Source organism: Camelus bactrianus, chromosome 33 (assembly GCF_048773025.1).
Source record: "Camelus bactrianus isolate YW-2024 breed Bactrian camel chromosome 33, ASM4877302v1, whole genome shotgun sequence".
In the NCBI taxonomy this organism is placed as follows: Eukaryota; Metazoa; Chordata; class Mammalia; order Artiodactyla; family Camelidae; genus Camelus; species Camelus bactrianus.
Window position 1 is genome coordinate 16953926 of NC_133571.1, and position 27697 is coordinate 16981622.

A 27697-nucleotide genomic window follows, 5' to 3' on the forward strand; every position below is an offset into this window, starting at 1 on the left:
TCAAACCACACCAGCTGGTAGCAAAGACAGGCACAACTTTGGTTTCAATTCCAGAAAACTCTTACCATCCTTGTCTCTCAAGCTTGCCTTCCGGTACCTGGAGACCTTGTTAAACACACAGGTAGCACCTGATTCTCTAGTAGTGAGATTCTCATTTAATTAATCTGGGGTGGACTTTTCCAACCTGCAGGGTTTAGCTGGGGGCCCAAGGTATTTATAGCCTCATACAATTTGAGAAATAGTACATTATATCCCACTAAACTACAAGAAAAGTCAATTTTCTCCCCTCTTTTCATTCTCTTTCTGCCTGTTAAAATAGGCAAAATATCTGAAAGACATTTTGATGGATATAATTTCCTACCCAAACTATTGACACATTTACAGAATATTAACATGAATTTCAATTAGAACAAGTAAATATTAGTTCCAAACACTGCAGACTAACCTCTATTTCCTAAACATAAGTCTATTTGTATTTTGCTGTGTGTCCCTGGAAAAATGAAATAAAGACTATCTCACCTTGTCCAATAAATGAGAATAAAATACCAAAATTGTTTATTTGCATATTGTCACCCCCACTAGATCATATTCTCCTTAAAAGCAAGGATTGACCTTTCATATCTGATCATATCTTAGAGCAGTGCACACCAGATGGCTGGATGGCTAACGAGATGGATGAGTGGATGGATATATAGGCTTTTTAAATAAGCAAATATGTGAACTAGGGACTTCTGCCCCTTGATAACCACTAGAAATTGTTGCCAGAGTTAGAAATATAAAATATTGACAAGGGTCCAGGAAAAATTGTCTAATATTAATTGTTTAATAAACCAGAAAAGTGAAAATCAGATGACATCACTACACAGGAACATGGTTAATATCCCTCCCACCCCTCCTCCCCGAAAAAGCCTTGCCACGAGTTAACTTACCAGCTCTACCCACGCGTGGTAGAAAGATCTGTGCCACCAACACATCACTCACCCCTCTCCACAATCGAGGTGACACATGAGGCCCCCTAAATGTTCCACCGGGAGGTGTTCTGGGGGCAGCTAACTAAGAGGGGGCTTTCAGAGCCGATGCAGGAGGTGAGACACATGAGGTCACAGAGCCACTGCCTCCCCCTTTCAAAAGAAACCACTCTGCTCTATTTATTTCAGAATCCAGAGGAAGTTGACGAAGGGTGATAGCAGCGCAGCACAACATGTGGTGGCGAGTCTGCAGCCTGCTGGCTTGGTTCCCCTTACAAGGTAAGGACTTAGAGCTAATGTTTTTTGATGTTCAGTTGACCTAATAGTATGGCACATCTGCCCATCAGTCAGTCAACTGCTCCCCCGGAGGACTGACTGCGGGAGCAACTCGGGTAACTCTGTCACTTTCCCCGCCACGCTGAAATCACACGTCTGAGGGATGCAACTGGATTTATTTAATCACTTGTTCAGTTGCTAAAGAGTATAGAAAGGACCGGTGTAGTGTGTGTCTCTGTGGGATCTGTGTTATGGCAAAATGCAACAAGCTTATTGGCTCTGTCTTTTAAGGGGATACCAGTTGAAACAGTGTCAGTTTGGAATTTTAAAAGCGTCCTTGCTGTATAAGCCTTAGCCAAATAATTTAATTTCTCTGAAATAGTTTCCACGTCTTGAAATGAAGATAACAATGTTTGATCTGCCAAACTCTCTGGATTGTTATAAGGATCAAATGTCAAATGTGAAAGGACTTCGAAAATGGCGAAGTGTTACAAAGCTTTAATCAGTTCAGAGATAATAACAATCCCAGCGAGAACTTTGCGCTTATTTTTTGAGTCAGTTTTACTTTCCACTTCATTATAATTTTCAAATTTGATTTTTGATGCTTAATTCTATTTTAGCATTATGATCATTAGAGAAAGACACAGTTATCTTTTTAGAGCAGGTCAAACTATTCCTGCTCAAAAGTGGGGGCAGGATGTGTTGTCTCTGACTCTGATTGCAACCTGTATCATACTCTTACAAAGGAAATTGCACATGTACTGTGTTGCTTACCTGTCAGATGTTTGTTTCTAAATATTGAATCTATAGTAATGTTCCAGGTGAAACACCTGTCCTTCTAAATCTTCATTCACCATAGAACTACATCTGAAGAATAGGACTTTTAAAAACCAGATTTCCTATTTTACATAGTACTTCAATTTCCTATTTTATATACTTCAACTAGTTCCTTCTTTTTTTGGTCTCTGTACACTGAGGTACTCAATAAAGATTCAATTTTGGTAATAACTAATAGTTTCTTTATTAAGTGACTTGAAGAATAGCTACTACATTCCAAAAAAGTACATGTAGATGGCTAAAATTAGAATTGGCTTTCAATTATTCCAAGGTTTAAACCTTCACTTTTTCAGGATTCGAGTTATTCCCTCATAAAAATATCTCACAAAAAATAACATTTTATATAAGTTTGCAATAATCCTGCCTTAAGGTAAATCCAAGATAAATCTTTTAGGATATAAATTAGTCAAATACTATTTCTAAAGGAGAGAAATATACTTATTGCGTCATGCACAGTGCTGGGTACCTTATGTTAATTTCACTTATCCTGGCAAAGAAACTGAGGGAGGTACTCATAGCCCTAATTTACATGAGAAAATTGAGGTCACAGGAAGTTAGATAAATTGCTCAAGTTTTCATGGCTACTAAGTGACAACAGAAGCATGCGCCTGCAGAGCACATAGTAAAAGTATTATCTCATGAAATGTTCCACTGAGACCGTGTGTGAGTATTGGGTTGTAATAGAAAATGTGTTTCTAAATGTGGATCAAAAGTTTGAAAGCCATTGGTTGACACAATCTGGAAGATTTATTATGGAAAAATCCCAAATTGAAAACTCATGCAGGGGGGAGGGTATAGCTCAGTGGTAGTGTGCATGCCTAGCATGCACGAGGTCCTGGGTTCAATCCCCGGTACCTCCACTAAAAAAAATAAAATAAAATGAATAAATCTAATTACCTCCCCCTCACCAAAAAAAGAAAGAAAAGAAAAAAGAAAGAAAGAAAGAAAGAAAGAAAGAAAGAAAGAAAGAAAGAAAACTCATGCAGAGGGCCACCCAGAGAGCTCAAGGGTATTTGAGTACCAACTGCTCACTCTCACCTAACCTTACTCACACACATCAGAGTCCCCAACAGGAAAGGAGCTGACCTTGTTGCTTTCTTATCAGCAAAAAGGCAGCAAATCATCAGTTTGGGCAATGCTATAAATTGCCAGCTATTTTTAGCTAACTGAATTATGGGAGGATCACTGCACTTTCTCTGACTGCACAACTTGAAAGAGTACCAAAATCTTATCAAAAAAAATTTTTTAAGTCCCATAATCTTGGAGACTGCGCTCTCTTCAAGGCTCCCAATGACAGCTCCTAGGGTGGGTAAAACACCATAAGAATGAAGACTTTTTCAAAATTTATCCCGCTTTATATTATGGATGATGAAAATCCACCAGTTTGCACCGTCTGTTCTGGTTGTTTAGTGGAGAGAAGGGTCCGGGGAATGCAAAGAACAGTTACAGACTGAGTAGGGGCTTCTCGATACCTCTTTTGACCAGGAAAGAGTCATCCATCCATCTGTTCCAATGTCGCTGAGACAGGTTCTTTAAAGCTGGAAATCACTCGATTTTGACAACGTCTGATTCATTTTCACACTTGTAACTTTCTCTATTGATTCTGTCTAAAGAATAGTAATAACGCCTTTTCGTAGTGATCTGAATTGACGCGCACTTGGCCCGCTACCTTATAATCATGATGCAAATAAGGCTCTGGTTGGAGAATTAACTCCTTGAGTGCCTCTGGTTTTAACTTATCACACAGCATAACAGAGTTAGCACCTATTACAGTATTCATTACGAATATATACATCACTCATTAGCCATTAATTCAACTAATACCTAAAAATCTGACTTTGGGCTAGGCCCTGGGAATGACTAGCAAACAGCTTTTTTATGAGGAGTTTGTGATCTACCCACAGAGACACACTCTTAACCAAAACAGTAATGTGCTAAGCGCCACAGTAGAAATCTATTCGAAGCCTTTGGGGATCTAGAGGAGTGAGGAGGTCACTGAGGGGAGGAGGAAGGCCGAAGGCCAGCTGGGCAGGTTTGACATAAAGGGTGTAATTTGAGTTGAGTCTTGAAGGAGGTAAGAAAGGTGTTCCAGGCTAAGAACGGTGTGGACAAAGGCCAAGTGTTTTCTTGAGACCGGACCTTTGGAAACAGCAAGTGGCCATTTGCACAGAGTGTCTGGAGGGTGGTATCAGCAAAGGACCCTGGAGAAGATAGGAGTTACCTGGAATTTTGGCCGGATTCTTATAGGCAAAGGGAGCCATAGCAAAAAAATCCTAATGAAGGAATCAAATGATCAAATTTGTATTTTTTAAATATAGTTCTGAAGCAGATGAGGATGATAAATCAGAGGGGGCAGAGTCTAGAAGGAGGTTACTATAATCAGCCAAGAAGGAAACAGTGGCAGCCTCAACTGAGATGGTGTTAGTAGAGAAAAAAAAAAAAAAGTTGATTAAAGAGATGTTCTGGAGAGAGAAGAGGTTAGGATGCCTCTCAGACACCCGGCATGCAGTGGCTAGTGATGGCACTGATGACTACAAAGGAAACGCCGGGACAGAGCAGGTAGCGTGTGTGTTGGGTGAGTGCGGAGCATGGGGAGCTGCAGAGATGAGTTCCAGCTGGACACGGTGAATTCAGGGTCCCTGCAGGACAGACTTGCTCTGTTCTGGAGTTTTAAAATGTTTTGCATGTGATAACTGGGCTACTAAGGTAAGAAAAAGAAAGAATATTTTATTCTTTCTTCAGTCTGCCATGATGACCTACAGTAAGTAAGGTGGAGATCACACACTGCAACTCCCAAACCTTGGGAAGAAGCCAGGACTCTTACAAACTGCACAGGTTTCATCAACGGGTGCTTTAGGGGGTGGCTGCGTGCCCTTTTGCTTGAGGGTCAGTCATGTGTGCTTTGGCGTGAAGCCATTCCACTCATAGAACGACTGGCTCAGGGGTTGGGGGTGGAGATGATGGTGAAGGTCACAGGTTCCATTTCCGCATGTAATCCAGTCATAACTGGCGACCTCATAACACATGGCTATGCATGGATGGATGAACCCAGTCATGGAGATAACGACCGAGCTCAGAAGTCAATAATCCACTCAGTAAACACGACCTACCAGAAGCAAGTAGTAACCTCCCAGAAGAGACGCCAGTCATGCGTTGTCAAGCTCTGTACGCTCAGCATTTGGGAGTCACCATAGGGATCATCTGTGCACAGGAACTCTGAAGCCCAGACAGGTAGAACTGGCAAGCAAGCACAGGGCACTCGGTGTCTACACTAGACAAGGCTAAGGCTGAATAAAAATGTATATGTCTTTACAGCCTGCAGGGGAGGAAGTGGTAAGCAAAGCAGATACCCCACACCCCATCCCTCTGACAAAGAAGGTGAAAGTCTGACTCTAAACTAAGGTGGAAAAAGATTTTAAAGATGAGTTCCACTTTAGTTTTCAATGGCAATGACAGGATCATGGGAAACTTTTTTTTGAAGATGTACCATCAAAACTTAAGTACCACTGTCCTCCTCTTCTACCTTTTAACATGACTTAGACACTAGACGATATTTGCAAGCACGACAGCTAAGCAATGTGGGTCAGTGGCTTCTCACTGGGTTTTTCTTCCTTTCTACAATGATTTCCCGTCTCTGAATCAAACGTGGGGTCTACATGATGGTGCTGCAAGATAAATAGTCTTATAAAGCCGAAAGCAGAACTCTGAGCTAAGAGGAGAGGAAAGAAGTCACATTCCATGCTTCAGACACAGCCCTTTCTGTCTGAAACCCAGGCACCTATACCTTGTGCTCAGCAGCCTGATAACTGAATTCTCAGCAGCAAGGGCAAACCCTAATCTTGGCAGATAAAATTCTTTAGCATATGCTAAAGAGCCATACTACATTTTATTACCATTTTTAAGACACCGTAAAAATTAAATGACATCATTTAATTCATAAGCAAGCATCCCAGGAAAAAGACAATGATATATACATCTTTAAAATGGGAGATATTTATTCACAAACAGGCTACAGATAAATTTCACCATTCCCTTCTCCCTGAATGCAGGCTTTCCATCTAGACGATCATTTTACCAAGGTAGAACATTTCTCAAACTTGTGTCAGTTTCTGACCCAAAGGATGAAATCAGGGCACATTGCTCAACACCAGTTTTTTTTCTACCATTGATTTGTGTAGTAACTTCCTTCCTGTCTCTCAGTATTCTTATTAACAACAGGAGAGCAAAGATACCTATCCATTGCCTGCATTATAATGTCATCATGAAAGCTGACATCAAACTGTGACTTTCTAAGCTCACACTATGATAGTTTCTATAAGGAATGAATTTTAGAGAACCATTTGCAAGAAGCAAGATAACGCACAAGAACTAGAGAGTGAAGCCAGAAGCATAATGGAACGATGCGATGCAAGTTAGACAGTTCTAGACTCATCAGATTCCTGGCTCAAAAGTCCCTTAACCTTAGAAGAAATTCCATTGCCATTTCAAAGCATCTCTACGAATATTATCCTTATTACTCAATTATGGGTTGATTTTATAGATGAGAATATTTCCAAATGACCTGCCTAAGCAGAATTCTGGCCTATGCCTCAATGCTTTCCTGAAAACAATCTCTGTTTATTGACTCCTCATTGTTCATTACAGTATTGGCTGGTGATATCAGTATTTTTCCACTAGGACCCAAGCAAACTCTTTTCCCTTGAAAGTCACTATGAATACAATACAATAATCTGGGTTATTATTGCCGGAGGCTAGATTGAAATTAATGACCTAGGAATGGAACAAACTAAAAAGTCTGCACCAGTTAATTTCCAGGGCTCTCCAAAGCACTTTTCCTAATACAGAAATTTATCACAGGGAAATAAACTCCCTTCTTGTTTCTCTCTTTTTTTTTTTAAGGTTTAAGATGATGCAGTAAAACTCATTGCATTTGCTATTCATTATTTATAACCCCACGGTATTCTTCTGTTTATGAAAATGTTTTGTACTCTCATTGATAAGAATTGTCTGGTCCTCAGAAAAAAAATTTTTTTTAATTTAGAACATAAAGAAACAACACATAGCAATAAATGTGCCAAATCGTCAATAAAGCCAATTTATTTTTCTATTAATTTCTTTTTGGGGCGGATAACTTTGCAGCTGCTTCGAATCAATTGTTTATCATTCTCTAGGGGTTGTGATTTGGGGAAATAAGACTCATGTTTGCCTGGAGAAAGCACTGCTGTGGAATATTAAATTGGAAGAGATCTTAGAACATCCTCCCTCTTGTGGGGAGGCTCTTCTGCGGATGGGGCTTAACTGCTCTCCATGAAGGCAGCTCCATGATTCACAAGAGCCCCCCTCCCACAGGTTATAATTCCGTGCTTAGAATCGTAGACGCACAACTTGTACCTGAAGGCACACGTCGCCTGTTTTATAAACCGAGGCCAGAAAGGCTGACTTTTCTGGGGTCTCATCACTTACACAGTCTGACCTAGTTCCATGAGCATGGACTTCAAAGCCCGCAGACCTGGGTACAGGTCCCAGCTCCAGGACCTCTGTGACCTTGAGCCTCTATCCCCTCATCTGTAGAGTGAGCAAAATAATCCTTCCTTTAGAGAGTTAGTTGGAAAGTTAAGTTAAATGTTAGTCACACTGCCTGACGCAGTTCCCAGCAGGGCAAGTGCCTAATAGACATTGTTCAACTTCTCTTCCTTTCTTCCTATCAAATCCCCACACCTTCAATCAGACCTCCTCCCAAGACGTCTTCACTGCTCCTGCACGTGGCGCTCCCCCCTTTCCTCGTGTTTTTTGGTGTCAGTGTATGTTTTGTTTCTACAAGAAATGTGTGCTACAAGTTCTACTGACAAACCAAAAACAGACTCATGGACAGAGAAAACAAACTGTGGTTACCAAAGGGGAAAGGTCAGGGAGGGATAAATTAGGGGTTGAGGATTAAAAGGATTAAAACACTACTATATATAAAATAGATAAGCAGCTAGGACCTGCTGTAGAGCACAGGGAGCTATATTCAATTTCTTGCAATAACTTATAATGGAAAAGAATCTGAAAAGGAAAAATATACATATGTATGTGTGTGTGTGTGTGTATATATATAGAGAGAGAGAGCTGAATCACTTTGCTGTACACCTGAAATTAACATTGGAAATCAACTATGCTTCAATTAAAATTTTTTTAATTAAAAAAATTTGAAAATAAATGTGCATTAAATGACCGAATGATGGACGAGGTTGTGTATAGTCTAATTCCCTGCCTCAGCTCAGGGGTGGTGTGGCCCACGCCAGCCTGACTGTCCCCAGTTCTCTTTCTCTGCAGAAGCCTTTCGGACCAACCGCACGGAAACCATCACCGTGGAGGAAGGCCAGACCCTCACTCTGAAGTGTGTCGCTGCTCACGCGGGGACCACCTCCCTGCAGTGGCTGGCCCCGTCCGGGTTCACCATTTTTTTCAATGAGCATCCTGGTAAGTCAAGGAAAAATCAATCACCGCCAGACCTCAACCTGAGGATTTTCCAGTCAGACAGGTTGGGACAGAAAGGCGACATGAGTCACCCCCTATGGTGGGCTTGGCCCCACCTACTGTGACACGTCAATCACACTCAGAAGCCTGCGATCTCACACACGGCTGCTTTTTTTCTGACAGGAAGTCTGAAATGGAAACCCCACCAGAATGGTGGGTAAAGGGGGCTCAAATGAGAAAGCAGGTTTCCATCACCCACCTCACCCCCATGTCACTTTTTGACTCTCAGTGACCATGAAACCACCAACAGCGCAATGACTGTGGTGGACTGCCTGACGGGGGTCCCTTTGTCCTCAAGCAGCCAACCCCTCACCCCACATCTGGAGCCAGCTGCTTCGTTCTCCATCTGAGCAGCCCCAAGTCACATCACAGACGCCTCCTCTTCTCCCACTGGTCTCAACATCAGCTCAAGCATTAGGAATTGACAGGACATAGTACTTTGGAAAGGAGGGCAGTCCTTCCTGTCTTCACAGACACACAGTGAGTCCTAGACGCCCGAGATGGAAAGGGACTCCTTTTTTTCAGTTTTATTAAAATATAAGTGACATATAACATTGTATTAGTGTAATGTGCCCAACACGGTTTGATATGTGTGTATGTTACAAAATGACACCACAATAAGTTTAGTTAATATCTGTCATTTCATGCAAAAAAAAAAAATTTTTTTCTGTGGAAAGGGATTTTTAAAAGTCTATTTACTTCATGTCTTCGGGCAGGATTTTACAAAATCCTCCCCTTCATCCTGAGATCATTTTGTATCTCCACTTCACACTCCTAACTGCCAATGCTTGGAAAAGTCTCCAACAGCAAATTTCATTCTGCTTTTACAAAGCAAAGCCTCTAAAAATTTTTGATGTGCTTTGAAACATCGCTAAAAATTGATAGGTTCAATGTTAAATAACTAAATATATGACTTCAAGCTAAATCAGCTATGAATACTAGATTTCAATAGAATAAGTAATTATTAATTGCTAAAAGTTCTGAGAGAAAACCTTTAGAGAGAATTCTGTTAAACAATGCTTTCTGTTGTTTGTTTTTGTTTTTGGTAAACTGGGAGAAGACAGGCATTCTCAAAGACAGAATGCCTTGATCTAGCTTGATGGTTCTCAACCAAGGGTAATTTTTCTCCTCCAGGGGACAGCTGGCAATGTCTAGAGATAGTTTTTGTTTTTTTAAGTGGGTAAAGGCAAGGGAATCTGGCATCTAGAGAGTAGAGAGGCCAGGGATACTGCTAAACATCGTATAATGCACAGTGTAGTGCCCCCCCCACCACCGCCCCAACAAATAATTATGGATTCAAACGTCAGTCGTGCTGAGGTTGAGAACTCCTGAATTCTAGCTCATGTAACATCAGTGTCCCAGGACACACAGCCATTATTCCAGGTGAGAAACAACCTTCCCTGGTCAGCCATTGAAGGTTTAACTATTTTAAGCTTGTTCACATTATAAATCTTACACTAAAAAAAAAAAAGGAAGAAACAAACAAAACCACTCATATCAGGAGCTTCTTATTTGCTAAAGGACCTTTGACCTGATCTGAAAATCTCAGGTCAGTAGAGAACCAAAAAGAACACTTGCTATTGCCTAGAACTTTCTAGAGCTTTGGGGGGGGGGCATTCCCTAAACCTGGAAGGACTCAGTCATAATCTTTAGGGAAGTTCAAACAATAATGAACTTTTAAAACTTAAAAAGCACCCACCCAGCTAGAGTAATGAATATCAGTGCAATTATCTTCCCCTCTTCATGTTCATTGTAACAAGGCAATGAATTGGATTCAAAGAGGTAAGTCACAGTGGGGCATTTTTCATAATGCAAAAATACATACATTTAAAATCCTCCTGCAACCTGAACCCTTCACCAGCACAGGCATAGCATAAATATGTTTCCTACAAGCATAAAGAAAGCAAACTGCTTATTTCACAGATCCCAGCATCAAAATATTGCATTTCCAAGACTAACTTCCAGCTCTTGAGAGGCATCCAGCTGGAGACACTAGAATTTGGAAGGCAGCTCAGTCAAAGATGTGACATTTGTTCCTTTAAAGTGTGAAAATCAAAAGCTATTCTTGTGAATAATCAATCCACCGAGAGTCTGTATTCATCTGATAGCTCGCCTCGTAACAGCTCTTTTTCCCTCTTGTACAGCTTTAAAAAATTCCAAATACCAGCTCCTTCACCACTCCGCCAATCAGCTCTCCATCAGCGTCCCTAATGTAACACTGCAAGACGAAGGCGTGTACAAGTGTTTGCATTACAGCAACTCCGTGAGAACAAAGGAAGTGAAAGTCATTGTGTTAGGTAGGTGACCGAAAGCCAGTAAACCCAGTATGGGAGCAATATATACTTAGGCTCATGTTTCAACTTAACATTTTAGTTAAAAAAGGTTGCCTGCAGCAAGGTGTTTCCTGGGCACCCCTGTCATCTTTTGTTGGAAGGAAACACAAAGGAGCATTTTGAGTGACATGCCTTAGACCAAACCGGATTTGTGAAATTCATCTTTGGCATCAACTCAATTTTCTCTCTAGGGACCTAAAAGAAAAGAGAATTCATAATGGATGAGCTGTGACTATGTGCCAGGCACTGTGCCAGGCTGCAGGGAATCAAGGATGAATTAGGCACAATCTCTGCCCACAAGGAGTTTGCACATTAACTTAGGAGGCAAAACATGTGCATCCATCAGGTCAAACCATATGACAGCACATCTTAAGATGGAACGAATTCGGACGTAACTGCACTGGACAGTCAGCTCACATCTTCTGTAAAACAAGCTCCTCTCTTCTGTTGTGGGTGGTGGGAGGTGACGGGTGTGGATAGGAAGTGACAGCTCCTGATCGTCTGGGACATGCTTGGTTCTGCAGATGGTCAGTTGAGTTCAGTGTGAGTCTTACTGTCTTTACTTTTTTTGCTTTTTTGTGGTAGATCAATTAAAAACATTGCCTTTTATTGATCTCTAAATAATCTCACATATCACATAAGTGAATTTCTTAGAACTCTCTTGTTGAATTAGTAGAGTGTGGTGCCTGCCATAAAGACATGAGGACCAAGTCTCTAGGCAGGAGTGGCTCCCTAGGGGTTTTGAAAACCAATGTGACACAGCTTGAGGGTCATATTCTCCCCAGGTTACTGGCCACCCCGACACCACTCTGGCTCAGGCTGACTGTGTGCCCTACTGGGCTCTCACAGCACCCCATGCCTACCTCTGTCATCACACTTAACACGTGATCTTTTCATTAACAGCTTAGGGGCTGAGTCTATCACCAAACTACACTCCTTGAAGGGCCTTATCTGTTCCATATTTCTATTACCAGCATCTAACACATCTAGTGCACAGAGTATTTCCAGGACAGGAGTAGGAAGAAAAAGGACCAATGGGCCTTTCAAAAGAGAATCGCATGTTTGATGTGAGGGAAGGACAGAAGTAACTCTCCTTGAGGTGAGTCCAGACTCATGAAAGTTTAGAGCTGGAACAGCCAGGAAACTGACAGACCAAGAAGCTGCAGGACTTACCCAGGTTCTAACAATAGTTAGTCACAGAGATGGGACTAGAATTCAAGCTTCTGTTCCACACCTAGCATTCTGCCAGTCAAATAGAGTCATATGTAAACTTTAAGAATTGCTATTGTAACATAGTCTGCTTGGGAATTTCCAGAGACTAATCGCAATACTGGGTAACAAATATTCTGATTACAGCCAGAGCGGCTTTACAAGTACATAAAACCCTTTAACTATATTCTGAGAAAGGTCAAGTTAAAAAAAATCCATTATTTAGACCAAATCCCTGCAGATTATTAGGCTCTGTGCTCTCCTAAGATACATAGACCTGCTAATTAAGCAGAGAAAAATCTATTTTCTTCCAGCAACTCCCACCATGCCAACCCTGGAAGCTTCAGTCATCAGAACGCAAAATGGAGAAGAACACGTTGTACTGAAATGCTCCACCGTGAGAAGTAAGCCCCCTCCACAGATAACTTGGCGTTTAGGGACCAACGTGGAGCTCTATGGTAAGTGGTGATTCGGCTCTCTTTCCTCCTTTGTTTTCCTCCTTCTTATATTTCCAAGGGATTTTTAAGTGTTCTGGCACCCTCTGGTGGCAGCAGGTGCCAGAAAACACCATTCAATAATTCATCAGTTCTTTTCCAGACAAATTATCCTTATAACCATTAGATATTATGCCTTACTCTAGAAAGCCTCAACACAGCTAACATGGTTACATGTTTTTGTTTAAAACAAGGTAGAAACCTAAAATGGAATGCTCATTATGGCTTCATAAAATTTCATAAAATAAAAGGTGCAACATAACAATTACCCTTGAGCATAAACTTTTTAGCAGGTATAAAATTAAAATATGTATAGCACAGGGAAATATATTCAATATCTTGTAGAAGCTTACAGTGAAAAGAGAATATGAAAATGAATATATGTATGTTCATGTATGACTGAAGCACTGTGCTGTACACCAGAAATTGACATAACATTGTAAACTGACTGTACTTCAAAATATATATATTAAAAAATAAATAAATAAATAAAATTGAAAATATGTTTATTGCAATACCTGTAATTGGAACAGTTATGAATGATCTTGCTTAAACAGTGTAGTACCATGTCATACCCACCATGACAGATAAAACTATTTTGGTAACAAAGAATCTAAACGTTTAGCCTTTTAACTAAAGCAGGATAAACTAACTGCTCCAACATTAAAGCTTAGGAACTATTTCTAGTTTGTTTACATTTCAACAGACATTCCATCCAATTTTATGTAATCACAGACTCAGTCCAGTGCAAACTCTACTTCATTATAAGACCTCTCCTTTAATTTGTCTTATTCAATCAATCTGAGTAAAGTCTTGAGTCTCTGTGTTTCACGACATCAGGCTGTCCTTGTGTAACCATAAGCTTTGGATTTTGGTTTTTTTCAGTAGTTTTAATGGCAGGGTTGATAGAAACTGATCCACTCTTGTTCACCTGCTTCTCTTTGTAACTATGGCGAATCACGTCCCAGGAGGCTGGCGAAAGTTAGAATGAGGTTAGAAGTCTAACAGGTTGGCCAAGATGTCAAGGCCATTGGCCTTTCAGAGAACCAAAGCCATGCAGTAGCATTAAACAGCTGTGACCTCACATACCTCTTTAATTTGCTCCCTAGGTGAAACCCACCATGAATTTGAAACTGATGGGAAGAAGTGTAACAGCACCAGCACACTCAGAGTCCGCGCATACGGCAGAAACTCAACAGCGGACTGCATTATCCGACACAAAGGCCTGCAAGGAACAAAACTGGCAGCACCTTTCCGGTTTGAAGATTTGGGTAAGAACCTCCAGTGACTGACTGTCTTTATCATTTTCAATTTACCTTAATATTACACTTCCAAACAAAATTAAGTGGAGTAGGAAAAGCCCCTCAGGGTGAGATCACTGTCAGCAAAGCTTTCCTTAATAGCAAATTCCTTTAATGACTGAAATTCCTCCAGCTGGGCAACAGGGCGGCAACTCTTCCAACATTCAGCAGAGCCCAGTTGTGCAGAAAGCGTAGCAGAGCGCCATATGCAAACGGGGTCCTGCTTGCATTTTGATCATGACAGCTGGCACAACTTGACCTTAAATAGTTTAATTGCAGTCATGTTTTTGGAGAGATCATGTGAAGCATACTACATCTCTGTATTGAACCCAAAAGATGATACTAACTAAAGTATATATAAACTTGTCAATATCATTTTATGTTGTTATAAATACCCACGTAGTCACATTAAATCATGATTATGCTTTAGATTTATTTTGTTATAACCATTTTGGACATTTTAGTTTAATCCTGTTAATATTCTAAGAACACCAAAAAAATAGTAATAATAAAGTAAAATGAATAAAACATCAAACATTAAATGTGAACAGGCATTGCCTCCATTTTCAGAATCTGTTCTCTGATTCCTTCACCAAAAGTTAAGGAAATAATTTTAAAATATATAAAACTTTTTGAGCCAAGAAGTGTCCTCTAAGAAGTGGCCTGAGTCACATGTCTATCATTAACGAGACTCTGACATTCATTATCTTGTAAGGTACTTCTCAGTATAAAAAAAGATTCCTTAAGTGTAAGAATTCACTAAGACTAGTGGAGGTGGAGGGTGTTGGATGACAGTGCATTTGCTGAAAAAGCTCTTTATCAAATGAAATAACTGAGGCTGAAAGGCGCTTGTTAAGGAGAACCTCACTGTGGGAAAGCTGTCATGCTGCCCGGTGGGGGCTGTCGCTGCGGTTAACAGCTCCCCTCTCACTGCCACGTGCTCTCCTCCGGTCACTTTGTCATCAAACCAAAAGCAGTGCTTGAGGAAGCTGCATTTAGAAGACTCAAGGACCCACAGACTGGGCTTTCCTGTAAGCTGGCACAAATCTTCCTTCCTCTATATGATTCACTCCCCTCCCCAGCCTCCACCCCATCAGAGGAATGGGAGCACAGGGCACGTGAGGAGTGTGGAGGATCCCCAAAGAGAAAATGAGACTATTTATCGAGATGCTTCTGAAAGACACTCAGATTTTAAGAGCCAACAATAAAAAAAAAAAGTTTTACTTTTCAGCAATTGTTCAAGCCATCTACAAAAATTACTGCTAAAGGGGAAATCAGTTTCTCCTCCTTAAAAGCCAGAGTTCTACAGGACTCGAAATCATAACCATAAAATGCTTCTATTAATAATAATTGTCAAAGACTTGAGTTTTATTTGTGGTCTAATTGTAGATTCCTTAGCACCAGTCACAGATCCCCAGTAAGCGAGGACCCCAAAGAATTTTTATTTATGTGGATTACACCTGTTAATATTTACCTGTTAGAAAGTACAACTGTAAAAAAAAAAAGATTTAAATATTTATTTTTAAAATAATCTATCTACTACAGATGAAGTGAAATGGCATATTTATTTCATGGAAAAATAACTGTATTTTGCAATGCCAAAAAATGGTGAGAAAAATGGCACTGTTTTACTATTTTCATTTTATAAAATCTCTTTAATATCTAGTTTAATAGAAAACAATTCGGTTCTCATACTTTGTGCATTCAATCTCTTGTGATATGTTGTTTTGCTTGAACTATGTACAAAACATATCCAGCCTCACACAAAGACAAGTTGGAAAAGGGCAGAGTATCTTAATAGCCTTTCGGATAACTGTGGGTAGGCTTCTTGGATGCTACACTAAAACTTGACAAGAGGTGGCTTCTTAAAAGTTAGTTGCTCTGTGGACTCTAGAACCCGCTATGAACTTTCCATACTCTTGTTACATTAAAATCCACTCAACAAACTTGCACTTTGAATGGATCTTTCTTCTAGGCACAATTTTGTAACATCACGCCTTGGTGATTTGGAAAATATTGATTCATCAATTTATACAAATCTTTCAAATGTGGGCGTGTTTCAAAAATCAAAATCACATTCACTAAGTTCATCACGAATCTCATCAGAGGTCTAAGGATTTGGAAGCTGTCAAGATCACAGTGGTGGATACAGGTTTTCCAAAATTCTAACTTGAAACGTAGCTAGTGCAACTGAGGGACTAGATTTTAAATATTATTTAACGGTTCTTAATTTTAAATTTAAATAGCCAATGTGGCTGATGGATACCATAGTGGATAGCACAGGTCTATAACATTCTAAACAACGAGAGAGAAACCATAATGTACCAGTGCCCATTTAATCAGAACAACGTTCAGTCTAAATGAGTCTATTTAGTAAGTTTGCTAAATAGAGGATAAAGCAAAGTAAATGCAGATTCTTTATATATACACACACAGCTACAGACTATTGCATATATATATACACACACATATATACACACACACACACAGTTGTATATATACACTATGGTATATATATTATATATACACTGTATATATTGTGCACATATATAGTATATATAATATAACGTATTTTATACATAAATATATAATTATCTGAATTCAAATAGTATACATTATTCTAAGATCTAGAAGATCTTAATCATTATGGATAAATTTTATTCTATGGGTCCCCAATATTTCCTATATTAGCTCTTCTTGTAATTTGCTTCTAGCATTTCTATTGGGCATTTCTTCAAGCTTTTCCGTATTTTACTTCCCAGCAGCTCTCCTCTTTCTTTAATTTTCTCTGGCATCTTTGTGGCCACAGAGCTTACTTTAGCTCTGCTGTCTATGTTACTATTTCTCTAATGTTTCCTTAGTGGTTCTTCCTTTCCTCAGAGCTCCTGGCACGTGAGTCAGGCCTTTTTATAGTTTTCAAGTTTTCATGTTTGGTTAAGAAAATAAACCACAGAAAATTCTTTAATTAAATAAAAGGCTAAAAAGCACTCACATATTTCACAAAGACATTACCCACCAGTCAGTATTACAAATATTGTTCCTGATAAAGAAATATCAGAAACAATATTTGTAAATTAACAGGTACCTTTTTTTATAAGCTCCCTGGTTGCAGGCCTGTTCATTGACTTGTCAAATCGATGCTAAGCTGAACCTCTGGAAACATTCCTAAACACTGCTTTATATCATACAGTAACATTTAGTAAGCATTGTGCTTAATAAATAGCCAGGTGTCGTGCAAAACAAGTTATATGAATGAAATCATTCGTTCCCCCCCACCCCCCCCAAAAAAGAAAGGAAAGAAAAAGAAAACTTCCAAGAGGTAAATGTTACAGGTAAGAAAAAAAACCCAAGCATATGAGAGATTAGCACCCTGTCCAAACTCACTCAGCCATAAGCAAGTAGCAACACTGGGATTCAATCCAGTATGAGACTGACTCCAAAGTCACCTAGTAAGTAGGCAGGTAGATATGTGAATGGGCAGACAGACAGAGGGACTGGCAGGTAGATGGATACAGACAGAGACAGGCACTAGTCTCTGGCCACTCCTGCCGCGCGCCCCTCCCCGGAGGTCCCGCATGCTGCGCTTCTAAGCCAGGCAGCTCAGCAGACGGGCAGTCAGCGGGACACAGATTCGAAAACCAGAGCCAGAGCTGCGGAACACACGGTTCTGAGCTTTCTGCAAAACCTCCACAAGCAGGTAGCAGCCAAACACCTACTGCATCCTACTTTACTGAGCACAATGTGGGTAAGACTGCTCTCTGTAGTTGCAGACTTTTGTTTTTCCCCTTTTCTAGTTACTGATCAAGAGACGGCTTCAGATGCCCCGGAGATGAGCTCTCTGTCCTCTCCAGACCCTCAGCAGTCTGCTAGTACCGGTAAGTGTCAGCAGCAATAAAAGTGGAGGAAAAAAAATCATGCCTCTTTGGGAAGGTTAATTTTCAAATTCTAAGGTTTAAGACTATGCTTTCTTTTAACTTATAATAAGACGATATAGGACGCTCTCTGATTGGCTTCAGCTTTATGGTGGCCTGAGAAGCACCATATCAGAATTCACTTAGTGGGCTGGGCTTCAGGGCAACTAATGCCTTGGAAGCTCCCCCCACCCACTCACACGCACACACACATGATGGTGACATTTGACTTCCTCTCTGGTAAAAGGCAAGGTTAAATTCATTTATGGGAAACTTATTTCTTTGTTGTTCCCATCTAGAATAGACCAAACCCACCCACCCCCACACACACACACACACACACACACACACCCCACACACTCACACACACAAACTTGGTAACAACAAAGAACGAAAAAGCAGGATCTGGAGATTTGGAGTTGACACCGAATAACAAAATCACCCTTGAAGGCTCACCAGTTACCTAGTTGTCAAGAACTCAGATAGATTTGATGACAGGATTGAGCTATAAATGCAGAAGAATTTAGAAAACGTGGATTATAATTCCAGGGTTTTTTAGATAGTGAATCACTAGATGGTTACTTGTGGGCAATGATTATATATTTAACTTACCTTTGTATTTTTACCTAGCATAGTATCTGACAATAGCAGGTACTCACAAAATGCAGTATGAATGAATGAATGAATGAATGCAGTTGTTACAGTGCTTTTGAGCAAGACAGCCTCATTTAGAAAGGCATAAATTCCAACGTGTCCTCTTCCTATTTCAAATAGTGTCTCTATAAAGATGTCAGATGATGGGATAAGTGCTTTCATATCATTATCATGTTCCTGGTGCTGAGAATCAGATCACATTTTCAAAATAACTTGAATAATATGTAAAAGTAAATGTTTAGGTTTTTTAAACCCTGGTAAACACACATGTACCATACAGACATACTATTTCTGAAGGGCAATGGAAATTGAAAATATGAAGTGGAACAGCCACATCACTTGCTTTAAAAATCCAATATTTTTAAACGTGTTTAGAATCTAGTTGTCCTTAAATTGGCTTACACCACTACCGAAAAACTCAATTTTCTGCTCTGCTTTTTCATATATGACATAAAAGTTAAGAAATATGGTTTCTAAAATTCTTTTCAGCTTTCAATTCCTATGATTTTCTTACTGTTAGTAATACCCATTTTCAATGGAAGAATGGTTTCATTCCCCTCGGGGTCCACATGGTGGCGCTGTGCAATGGGCTAAAAACCAAGAGACTGCAGAGAAGGAAAAAAAAAAAAAAACCTACCAAAAAAACACCCAGAAAATAGGGAAGATAAAATCAGTCAAATAGGGAAGACAAAATCAGGAAAAGAGATCTCTTACTTTTATAATTTCCCTTACCTAGCAACATCTCAGAGTGCATCCCACTTCTAAGGGGGAAGAAAGCATAGGTTTGAATGACAACTGAGCCTGTTTTCAACATAGAAAATCCTCGTTTTGTTCATTTCAGGCTATAGGTTTTCTAGTCCAGCAGGCTTGGGATGCCACTCATCAGCATTCGGTTGCTATCCTGAAGCAACCTAAAACTGCCTCAATGAATAGGTAGGCCTGATCCAGGAAGGAAGTATAAAATACTGGTTTAAATTCTGGGTTTTGAGTTTCCATACTGGCTCTGCCACTTACTTGCTCTAAGACTTTATAGACAATTTACTTAACTTCTCCAAACCTCTGTTTGCTCAGAGCTGTGGTGAGAAATAATATATACCAAATGGTCGGTTTAAGGCCTCGCACAGAGTAAATCTTCAATAAACATTCACCTTAAACAAAAAAAAAAAAAAATAAAGCAAAGTGACCCTGATCATTGGCAACTATTTTTGGAGGAAGTCAGTAGTTTTTTTAATAATGATCACTTAATTTGGTTTCCAAAGCTGCCTTGCCATGTTGGGATGACTCTGTGACATAGACACACTACACAACACATACATTGTCATTTGAATATGTCCTCTTTTCACCCTAGCTGCAGTAATGGAAATTTCTAGTACGTCAGAGATTGACAAGGAGGAGGAAGAACAAATCACTCAAGTCTCTCACTTGGCCACTGGTGAGTTTCCACTTATTTATTTAGAATAAACACTTGACATTTTAACCTCTTAATCAATGCGTCCAATAGCTCTTTTCCATCTTCATTTTTTTTTTTTTCTTGACCTTTCTATTGGTTAATCATGGCCTTGTTCTTTGACTTAGCTGTCTCCCTCGCTTCCTTGACAGACTCTGCCTGGTCCTGTTGCTTTTTGCTAACCACCAGCTAACTTCCCTTCCTCCTCGGACTACTTCTGTGTAGATTTGATTTTACTTGTCATCCTTGGTTATTTCCTTAATTCGTAAAGAGTTTCCTCATTCCCATGATTGCTTCTGTTGCCACCAGGCAGGCTTCCATATCTGTATTTCCAGAACATTCTCCTGAGCATTAGTTCCTGTTTTATTCCATTTCCCACATACCTCTGGCTGAATTTTCGGCCATCTCAAACCCAATATGGCTAAAAACTGAATAGCACCTTTTCCCACAAAATCAGCTTGTCCAAAGCATCGCCCAGGCCCAAAACCTCAGCATTATACTTCCTCGTGTGTGTGTGTGTGTGGACACACACATATATATAAAATCAGTAGGTTTCCAAGGAGTTCTGAATCTTCTCTTTTAGGTATTTTGTCCACTATCACTGGTACCTCCCTGATCCAGACCCTCATCATCTCCTGCGTGAAGTACTGTAACTTTCATTTCTCCTCTTGTCCATTTTTAGCACCCTACTATCAAAACAGCCCTTTGTACTCTTCACCCCTACATTCAGAAAACCTCTATGACTTCTGACAGTCTACAACACAGCACGAGCCTTAAGCCCTTTGTAAGGTGCCCTCTACTGCCTACCTCTACAGTCCTATCTCTGTAAAGTCCTGATCAGAATACACACCCTTCTCTGAAAACATCATCCCCATTCTGATTGCCATGGCCGTGTTGACCCGAACTGCCCCTGATGAAAGGCAATCCTCATCACCCCTCTCCTTATCCTCCTTCAAGGCCAGCATCCTCACCGAAAACTTTCCTGACCAACTCAGGGACCACTCCTGCCTCTGAATCCCTGAACACATTACACTAACACAGGTGGGTCCAGAATTCAGCATAGATAACTCACTTCTGTTCTTCTGGGTTTTTTGTTTGTTTGTTTATTTACATATAGAGAGAACTACTCCCTAAATCATAGGGTCTGTGTCTTATGCAACTCCAAGCTGATGCTCTACATGTAGCTGACACTCTTAATTGCTTGCTGGTTGAGATGAGGGGGCCACAAGAGACATTTAGCAAAACTAGAGACCACAGAATCAGAGAAAGATCTTTAAGAGCTCATCTGGTTTATCTCCCAATGCCTTCATGTAGGACCTCATTTAACTGAGCCAAGATTAGTGAAATTTCATTTTATTTGACTAGTTTTCCAAGCTCCTTAACAACCGGTCTTGCTACTTAACTACATTTTGCTAAAAACAACAGCAACAAACAAACAAACAAAACCTCATTCCTTACAGCTTATTTGAATCCCCTGGCTATAATTTAAGTCAACATTCCCACATGTTTTCTCTAAAAATGAAAAATAACTAGTTCGATTCCTATGTAACTTAAAAACCTTTTCCGAGTCATCCCACAAAATTGCTTTGCTTGTTTGTATCCCCGTTTGCTTGTTTTCAGAGAACAAATAATGCGAATCTCTTTGCCTTCAGGGTAAAGCTCTCCTTCATCTCTTCATCTTAGCTCCACTCTATTTTGGAAATATTGTATCTATTCCTCAGTGACCACAAAAAAAAAAAAACAAAAAAAAAACACCCTCAAACTGTCTAACGTCCTTTCATTGTCCTTATAGAAGCGAACCTTCAGTATGCGGGACTGACCAGGAAGAAGAGCGGCGTCCTGCTCCTGACCCTTGTGTCCTTCCTCATCTTCATCCTCTTCATCATCGTCCAGCTCTTCATCATGAAGCTTCGGAAAGCACACGTGGTATGGAAAAAAGGTGAGTGGGCAGAGAGCCTGACGGAGGCTGTAAGATGCGGAAACCACTGGCCAGCAAAAAGGGAAATTCTGTCAGTTAAAGCTTTTTGTTCCGTTCGATGCTGTGCCATCCACGTGGTAACTGTTGTCATTCAAATAAGCAACTGTTTGTTTTGCAGTAAACACAGGATGTGAATCTCCACGGACTGCATTGTCCAGTGTACATGACCAAGAGACACTAGAGCAGCTCCAGGAATGGGCATTCAATTGTAGAAGCTTCTGTTTATAAAAGGATGCTAGAGAACCCATTCATTCATTCATTCATTAAGCATTCATTGAGCACCTACTGTGTAGCAGGAGCTCTTCCAGGTTCTGGGGACACATCTGTCAACAAGTCAGAGCAAGTCCTTCCCCTCAAGGAGTTCCTGTCCTCGGAATGGTCAATCACAGGTTGAATATAATAGACTGTTTTAGGCTCATTTTTACTCTGAAAGAAATGCACCCAGCCTCCGTCAACCATAATATGTTGGTAATTTTTCCTAAGCATTCTGATTTAAAGGTTATCATTAGAAATGAAAACAAAATTACTGAACTAGCATGGAAGATGACCTATTAAAATACACAAACTCAACACATATCAGACCTGGAAGGGACCTTAGAAGTTATCCAGAATAACCACCTGCTCTATTCACTCCATAAATGTGCGCCAGGATTAAACCCTCTTTAATTCTGAGTGGTTATCTAGACCTGTGCCGTCAATACGTTAGCCACAATACAGCTAGCTGGCACAAGAACTCTGGCTAGTCACTCTGGAGATGTGCTGTAAGAATAAAATATACACCCAATTTTGAAGATGCAGCGCGCACACACACACACACACACACACACACACACACAAGAATATGTCTAATAGTAATATATTGAATCAACTAGTTAAATAAAACATATTAATTTTACCTGCTTCTTTTTACATTTTGAGCATAAAGGCAAACTAGAAAATTCTAGGCAACTAGAAAATTTTAAATGACGTGTGACTCGCATTATAGTGCTCTGGGACATCACTGATTTGACCGCATATGGCTCGAACACCTCCAATGACAGAGAACTCATTATATCCTACGGCAAAATACTACATCTTTGAATGGATCTGACCCTCTTCAAAGTACCACTTCTCCTAGTTTAACATCCATCTCTCTAGATATTCAGATGGACTAACATTTTTATCATAAATAGACCTAGATCCAGAGTCTGGCTTTCCAGCTGTCCCTGCACAAAAGGCAAATGCCACAGTACTGTTTCAAAATCTCCCATTGATGATTTGCCCCCACAGTACTGGAATGGTTTCTTCCCAAAAGACAATACTTGATTCGAACCTGCCGTCATTTGACTTCCGCAGTTCTAATACTGCCTGGCACAATGCCTGCAGGAATCATAGTAAAGAATAAAAAACGATTTGTTGAACGAATGAGGACATGAGGTTTTGTGGGGAGTGATGATAAGCTTACTGTTGTATAAAAACAGGTATGATCTCATTCAAACATACTTTTCTGAATAATAGATGTCTGTGGCACCAGAAATTGAATAACAATTTTCTCTTCTTGCAGAAAATGAAATTTCAGAACATACTCTAGAAAGTTACAGATCGAGGTCAAATAATGAAGAAACATCATCCCAAGAGAAAAATGGCCAAAGTAAGTCAACTGCGTGACCCAAGATCGGAAAAATGAGGTTCATTAATATGTTAATTATTTTTTGTTAATTTGCCTTGAATCGGGAGGGTCAAAAATCAAAGCTTGATTTTTAGCACTGAAAAAATCAAATCACCTAAATCATCTTGCAGAACTTAAGGAAATACATCTTGAAAAAGCAAAAAATAGCAGTTAAGTTCCCATCATTGAAGGTATGCCCCTTTGGGAAGCCATCCCTGTGTCCTCAGTCACACAGGCACACCCCTATACCATCCCTCTCTCTTTGCACCACAGTGTCCTATGTACACCTTTACCAGGGAAGCCTGTCCCACACCAGACTGTCATTTTTGGTGTGTTAATTTAGGTCCCACAATATACCTCCAGGTGGGGAGTCACTGGATCTACTTTATGTGAACCCCTAGATCCTCACACAGGGCTTGGCACAAATGGGGTGTTTGATACATTTGTATTAAATAAATGAATAGAAGGCTAGTTAAAGCAGAAATGTTTCAGGTCTTCTGGATGACTTCATCATAACTCCTCAAGCAAAATATGAAAGGAGTCTAAAAGGAGACTCTGTGTGTGTGTGTGTGTATTCTTGACAAGGATCCAGTAGACAGAAGCTAAGAGTATATAGCAAAGCAAGAATCTTATACCTTCCAACCATCATTGCCTCCATGCAAATGAACTTACTCCATCCGCCAAAAGCTGCAAGAAAATGCAGGGAGCTTTGCCACTAGTTTCTATTGGTTTGACTGAGGTTTTGTAGGAAGCATGTCCTTTACAACACCTCTGCCTTTTTTGTTTTGACCTAGCAGGATGTGAAGTGGAAAGAAAGAACAGCTGTAGTAGCAGGAAGAGGGACACGAGTGAGCGGCCTGTGCGAGAACTGGGGGTGGGAGGGGAAAATGTGTGTCAGCTGCGCACAGGCCGTTGTATTGCCTCCCGTGCGTCTCTATAGCATCAGCCTCCCCCTACAACTGGCAGGGAGGAGGAGGACGTCAGCATAATGTGGAAGTCAGGGTGTTTCCTGTGCCTATTCTCCCAGGCGAGGGGAACAGAACAGTGGGAGTAGACGTATAACCTTAGCAGGAAAAGAAAAAGCCCTCAGGTCCACTGCTGAACAAGCAGAAGCCAGTGCAATTCACCTTTAAGAAAGTTTAAAATGAGCACCTGCAGAGGACTCACTCCCCAGAAAGAGCCCCCACTACCCCAGCCCCATAAGGGGGCTTGTCGTGGCCATCGGGGGCTGCACTTTCTCCTGGGCTCTGACCTCTACTTCCATCTTCCTTCCCTCAGCATCCTCAAATCCAGCATTTCAACTCGTTTTTGCTCATTTGAAAGATATCTTCTGGAGTCATCTCCAGACTCCATGTACAGAGCTGTGTGGGCTTTCGGACCACCCTGACACTTTTTCCCATCAGCCCCGTTACTTCTGGTATGAAATTATGTTAAAGGCAATGTGGGGTTTTTTGTCCAGAAACATACATTATTTTATAGCAGAGATGTGTGTGTATGTATGTATGTATGTGTATATGTGTGTGTGTGTGTGTGTGTGTATACACACACACACACACACATACACATATACACATAATTTCAGGTTTATGAGCATATTGTTTACCTAAGAAGACTTTTTAAAAAGTAGACTATAACAGTGCATTCAAGACCATGTATACGCATCAGTGAACTTCAGATTCAATTTTTTAAGACATTAACATTTGGACTCACCTATAGCATGTGCATCAGTGTGTTTCAAATAAGTAGGTGCAACATTGTTCAAACTAAATGTTCACCTTCAATGTGTCTTTCTTCCAGCTTCTCACTCCAAGAGCTGCATGAACTACATCACACAGTTGTACTCAGAAGCAAAAACAAAGAGGAAGGAAAAGACACGACCTTCAAAATTAAAAGGAGAGCACACTCATATACCAGAGAGCATCGTGTAGTGCTCCCTGCAACAGAAAATACGATTTCAGGGCAGTCTCATCATCACCTGAGTGGAGCAGCCTGTGGGGAGGAGCATAACTACCTTAAAGTGAAAAGCGTACTTTTGAGTGCAATGCAAGATGGTGTCCTCCGATGCTCATCTGCCCCGGACTCAGAGTGACAAATGAGGAACCAACCATGGACATAAAGCTTTGTAGATAAAAAAGAAAAAGAAAAAGAAAAGAAAGAAAGAATCTATTATGCCTGACAGTACTTCAGAGCAGGAGGATTCTACTAAGCTTTTGGATCAGGGTCAGTGTGACCAGCTAGCATCTTACTGTAAAGGAAACAGGAGATTTTACATGCTGGACTCTAATGGAACTACTTTGTAAAAAAAAAAAAAAAAAAATTTTGTTTTAGTCTTTCTTTTTGGTCTCCAAATAAAGAACTTAGGGGTGAAAAGGACCTAAAGAAGGTCTCTAATCCTAGGAGCTTACTTTCAAGATAGACTTTTAAGATGTAACTGGCACATTCACTGTCAGGGCAAAGTGCTGCAGAACAATGAATGAGTCAGATGAGCACGAATGCCCCAAGATTCACGCCCCAGGAGCCAAGTGTCAGTTCAAGGGAGGCCCAAAGATTCCATTTTCTTAGAATTTCCTTACTAAATCACAAGAGTTGACCTGATAGATAATGCTTTTACCAGGACAGTTCATTATAAAAAAAAAACATGTACAAAGGAAAATAATAGTTGAATATACTGATTACTGACAATGGATGCTTTAAAAAAATTATTTAATTAAGAGCAGAATATATATATATATATATATATTTGTGTTTCTAGTGGTTGTTCCAAGTTGTACTTCCTCCTTTCACTTTCAAATGTGAAAGTGACATGTCTTTTTTTTTTTCTAACATTTATTTATGACATTTCCCATTCTTTGGATCTGAATAAACTAATTCTGAAAGAATACCCTCCCCGTCACTGCCTTACCACACACACAAAAATTACGAGTTTGTAGTCGGTTCCAGGGGACAGATCCAGCCGTGCTGATTTTTTTCTCGTGATAAATTTTTTTTTAACAATCAAAAAATTGCTGAGAGACATGAGACTAGAACAAAGCACTTTTCCCTCAAAACCATTTGAGAGTAAGTTGGCATGATATCCCGTCACCTCCCAGATGCTTGAGTGTGGATTTCTTCCACAAGCGAGGACGCCCTCCTCTGTAACCACAATGCAGCCACCAAAATCAGGAAATTAGCATTCATATAGGGATACTAGCAGAACTCAGACTCCATCCAAGTTTCTCTGATTGTCCCAACTGTCCCAGGGGATCTAGCTCAGAATGACATATTTCATTTTCATCCCATTCAGTTCGGCACAGTGCCTCAGTCCTGCCTTCACTTTCAGGAGCTGGACAATTTTGAGGATTACAGGCTGGTTATCTCACGGACTGTCCCTCAGTTTGGCTTTGTCTGATGTTTCCTCATGGTTGGATTCGGATTATGCAATTTGGACAGGACTGTCGCAGAAGGGATGTTTTGTCTGTCACACTGCATTTCATCGACCCCTTTACTGCTGACGGTCACTTTGATCACTCGATGAAGGTGGTGCCTATCAAACTTCTCCACTGGAAAGTTACTGTTCTCTCCTTTCTAAGTTAATATTTTGTGGGGAGATGCTTTAAAACTATGTAGATTTCCCTGTTCCTCATCAAACTTTCAAGTTAGTCCTTTATCGATTGTTATCTATATGGACTCATGGTTTCCTCTGTTGTTAAAAATGTTTATCTGTTGCTATCCTATGTTATTCACTGGGTTATAATCTGTTGCTGTCAAATTAACCAGCTGCTAATTTGATGATCAAACTGTGGAAACAGGCTTTTTTGTGTCCTTCTTGTCCTCAATTTTTGAGAATATTCTTGCTTTCTGGTACAAAATATTCAAGGCTCATCTAAAATTTTTCCTGCTCCAGCCCTGTAATCAGCCATTTCTCCAAAGATCCCTTTTAATGGAAAATGGTATTTAGAAGCCAAAACCCAGGGAATACGTGTACCCATTGCTTTTGGGGGCATCAATGTTTTCAAGTTATCTCAGTAGACAGAGCTGGGGAATATATGAGAATGTGTACAGGTGTATGTATATATGTGTCCATGTATGTGGGTATATGTAAGTTCCTATATTGAAAACCATGAGTTTATGCTAGTTTTCTCC

At 40.2% G+C, this 27697-nt stretch overlaps 2 protein-coding genes across 2 annotated transcripts in view; one reads left to right on the top strand and one right to left on the bottom strand.

Annotated features, from left to right (window-relative positions):
- The window catches only part of LOC105078643 (brain-specific homeobox protein homolog), a 136875-nt gene that overhangs the window by 37468 nt on the left and 71710 nt on the right, over nucleotides 1-27697 (bottom strand). The gene's annotated exons all lie outside the window — the stretch shown is intronic.
- Nucleotides 929-27552, top strand: CRTAM (cytotoxic and regulatory T cell molecule). The gene is made up of 10 exons (XM_010967229.3): nucleotides 929-1247; nucleotides 8397-8543; nucleotides 10745-10897; nucleotides 12457-12600; nucleotides 13746-13907; nucleotides 17732-17812; nucleotides 19851-19934; nucleotides 21742-21888; nucleotides 23471-23557; nucleotides 25373-27552. Exons 1-10 carry the CDS (start codon nucleotides 1202-1204, stop codon nucleotides 25501-25503), a joined length of 1182 nt encoding a protein of 393 aa, XP_010965531.1. The 5' UTR covers nucleotides 929-1201; the 3' UTR covers nucleotides 25504-27552.

Coding starts and splice junctions, on each gene's coding strand:
- CRTAM (XM_010967229.3), top strand. CDS start 1,202: ATGTGGTGGCGAGTCTGCAGCCTGCTGGCTTGGTTCCCCTTACAAG. Junction 8,544..10,744: donor TTTTTTCAATGAGCATCCTG/GTAAGTCAAGGA, acceptor CCTCTTGTACAG/CTTTAAAAAATTCCAAATAC. Junction 23,558..25,372: donor CCAAGAGAAAAATGGCCAAA/GTAAGTCAACTG, acceptor TCTTTCTTCCAG/CTTCTCACTCCAAGAGCTGC.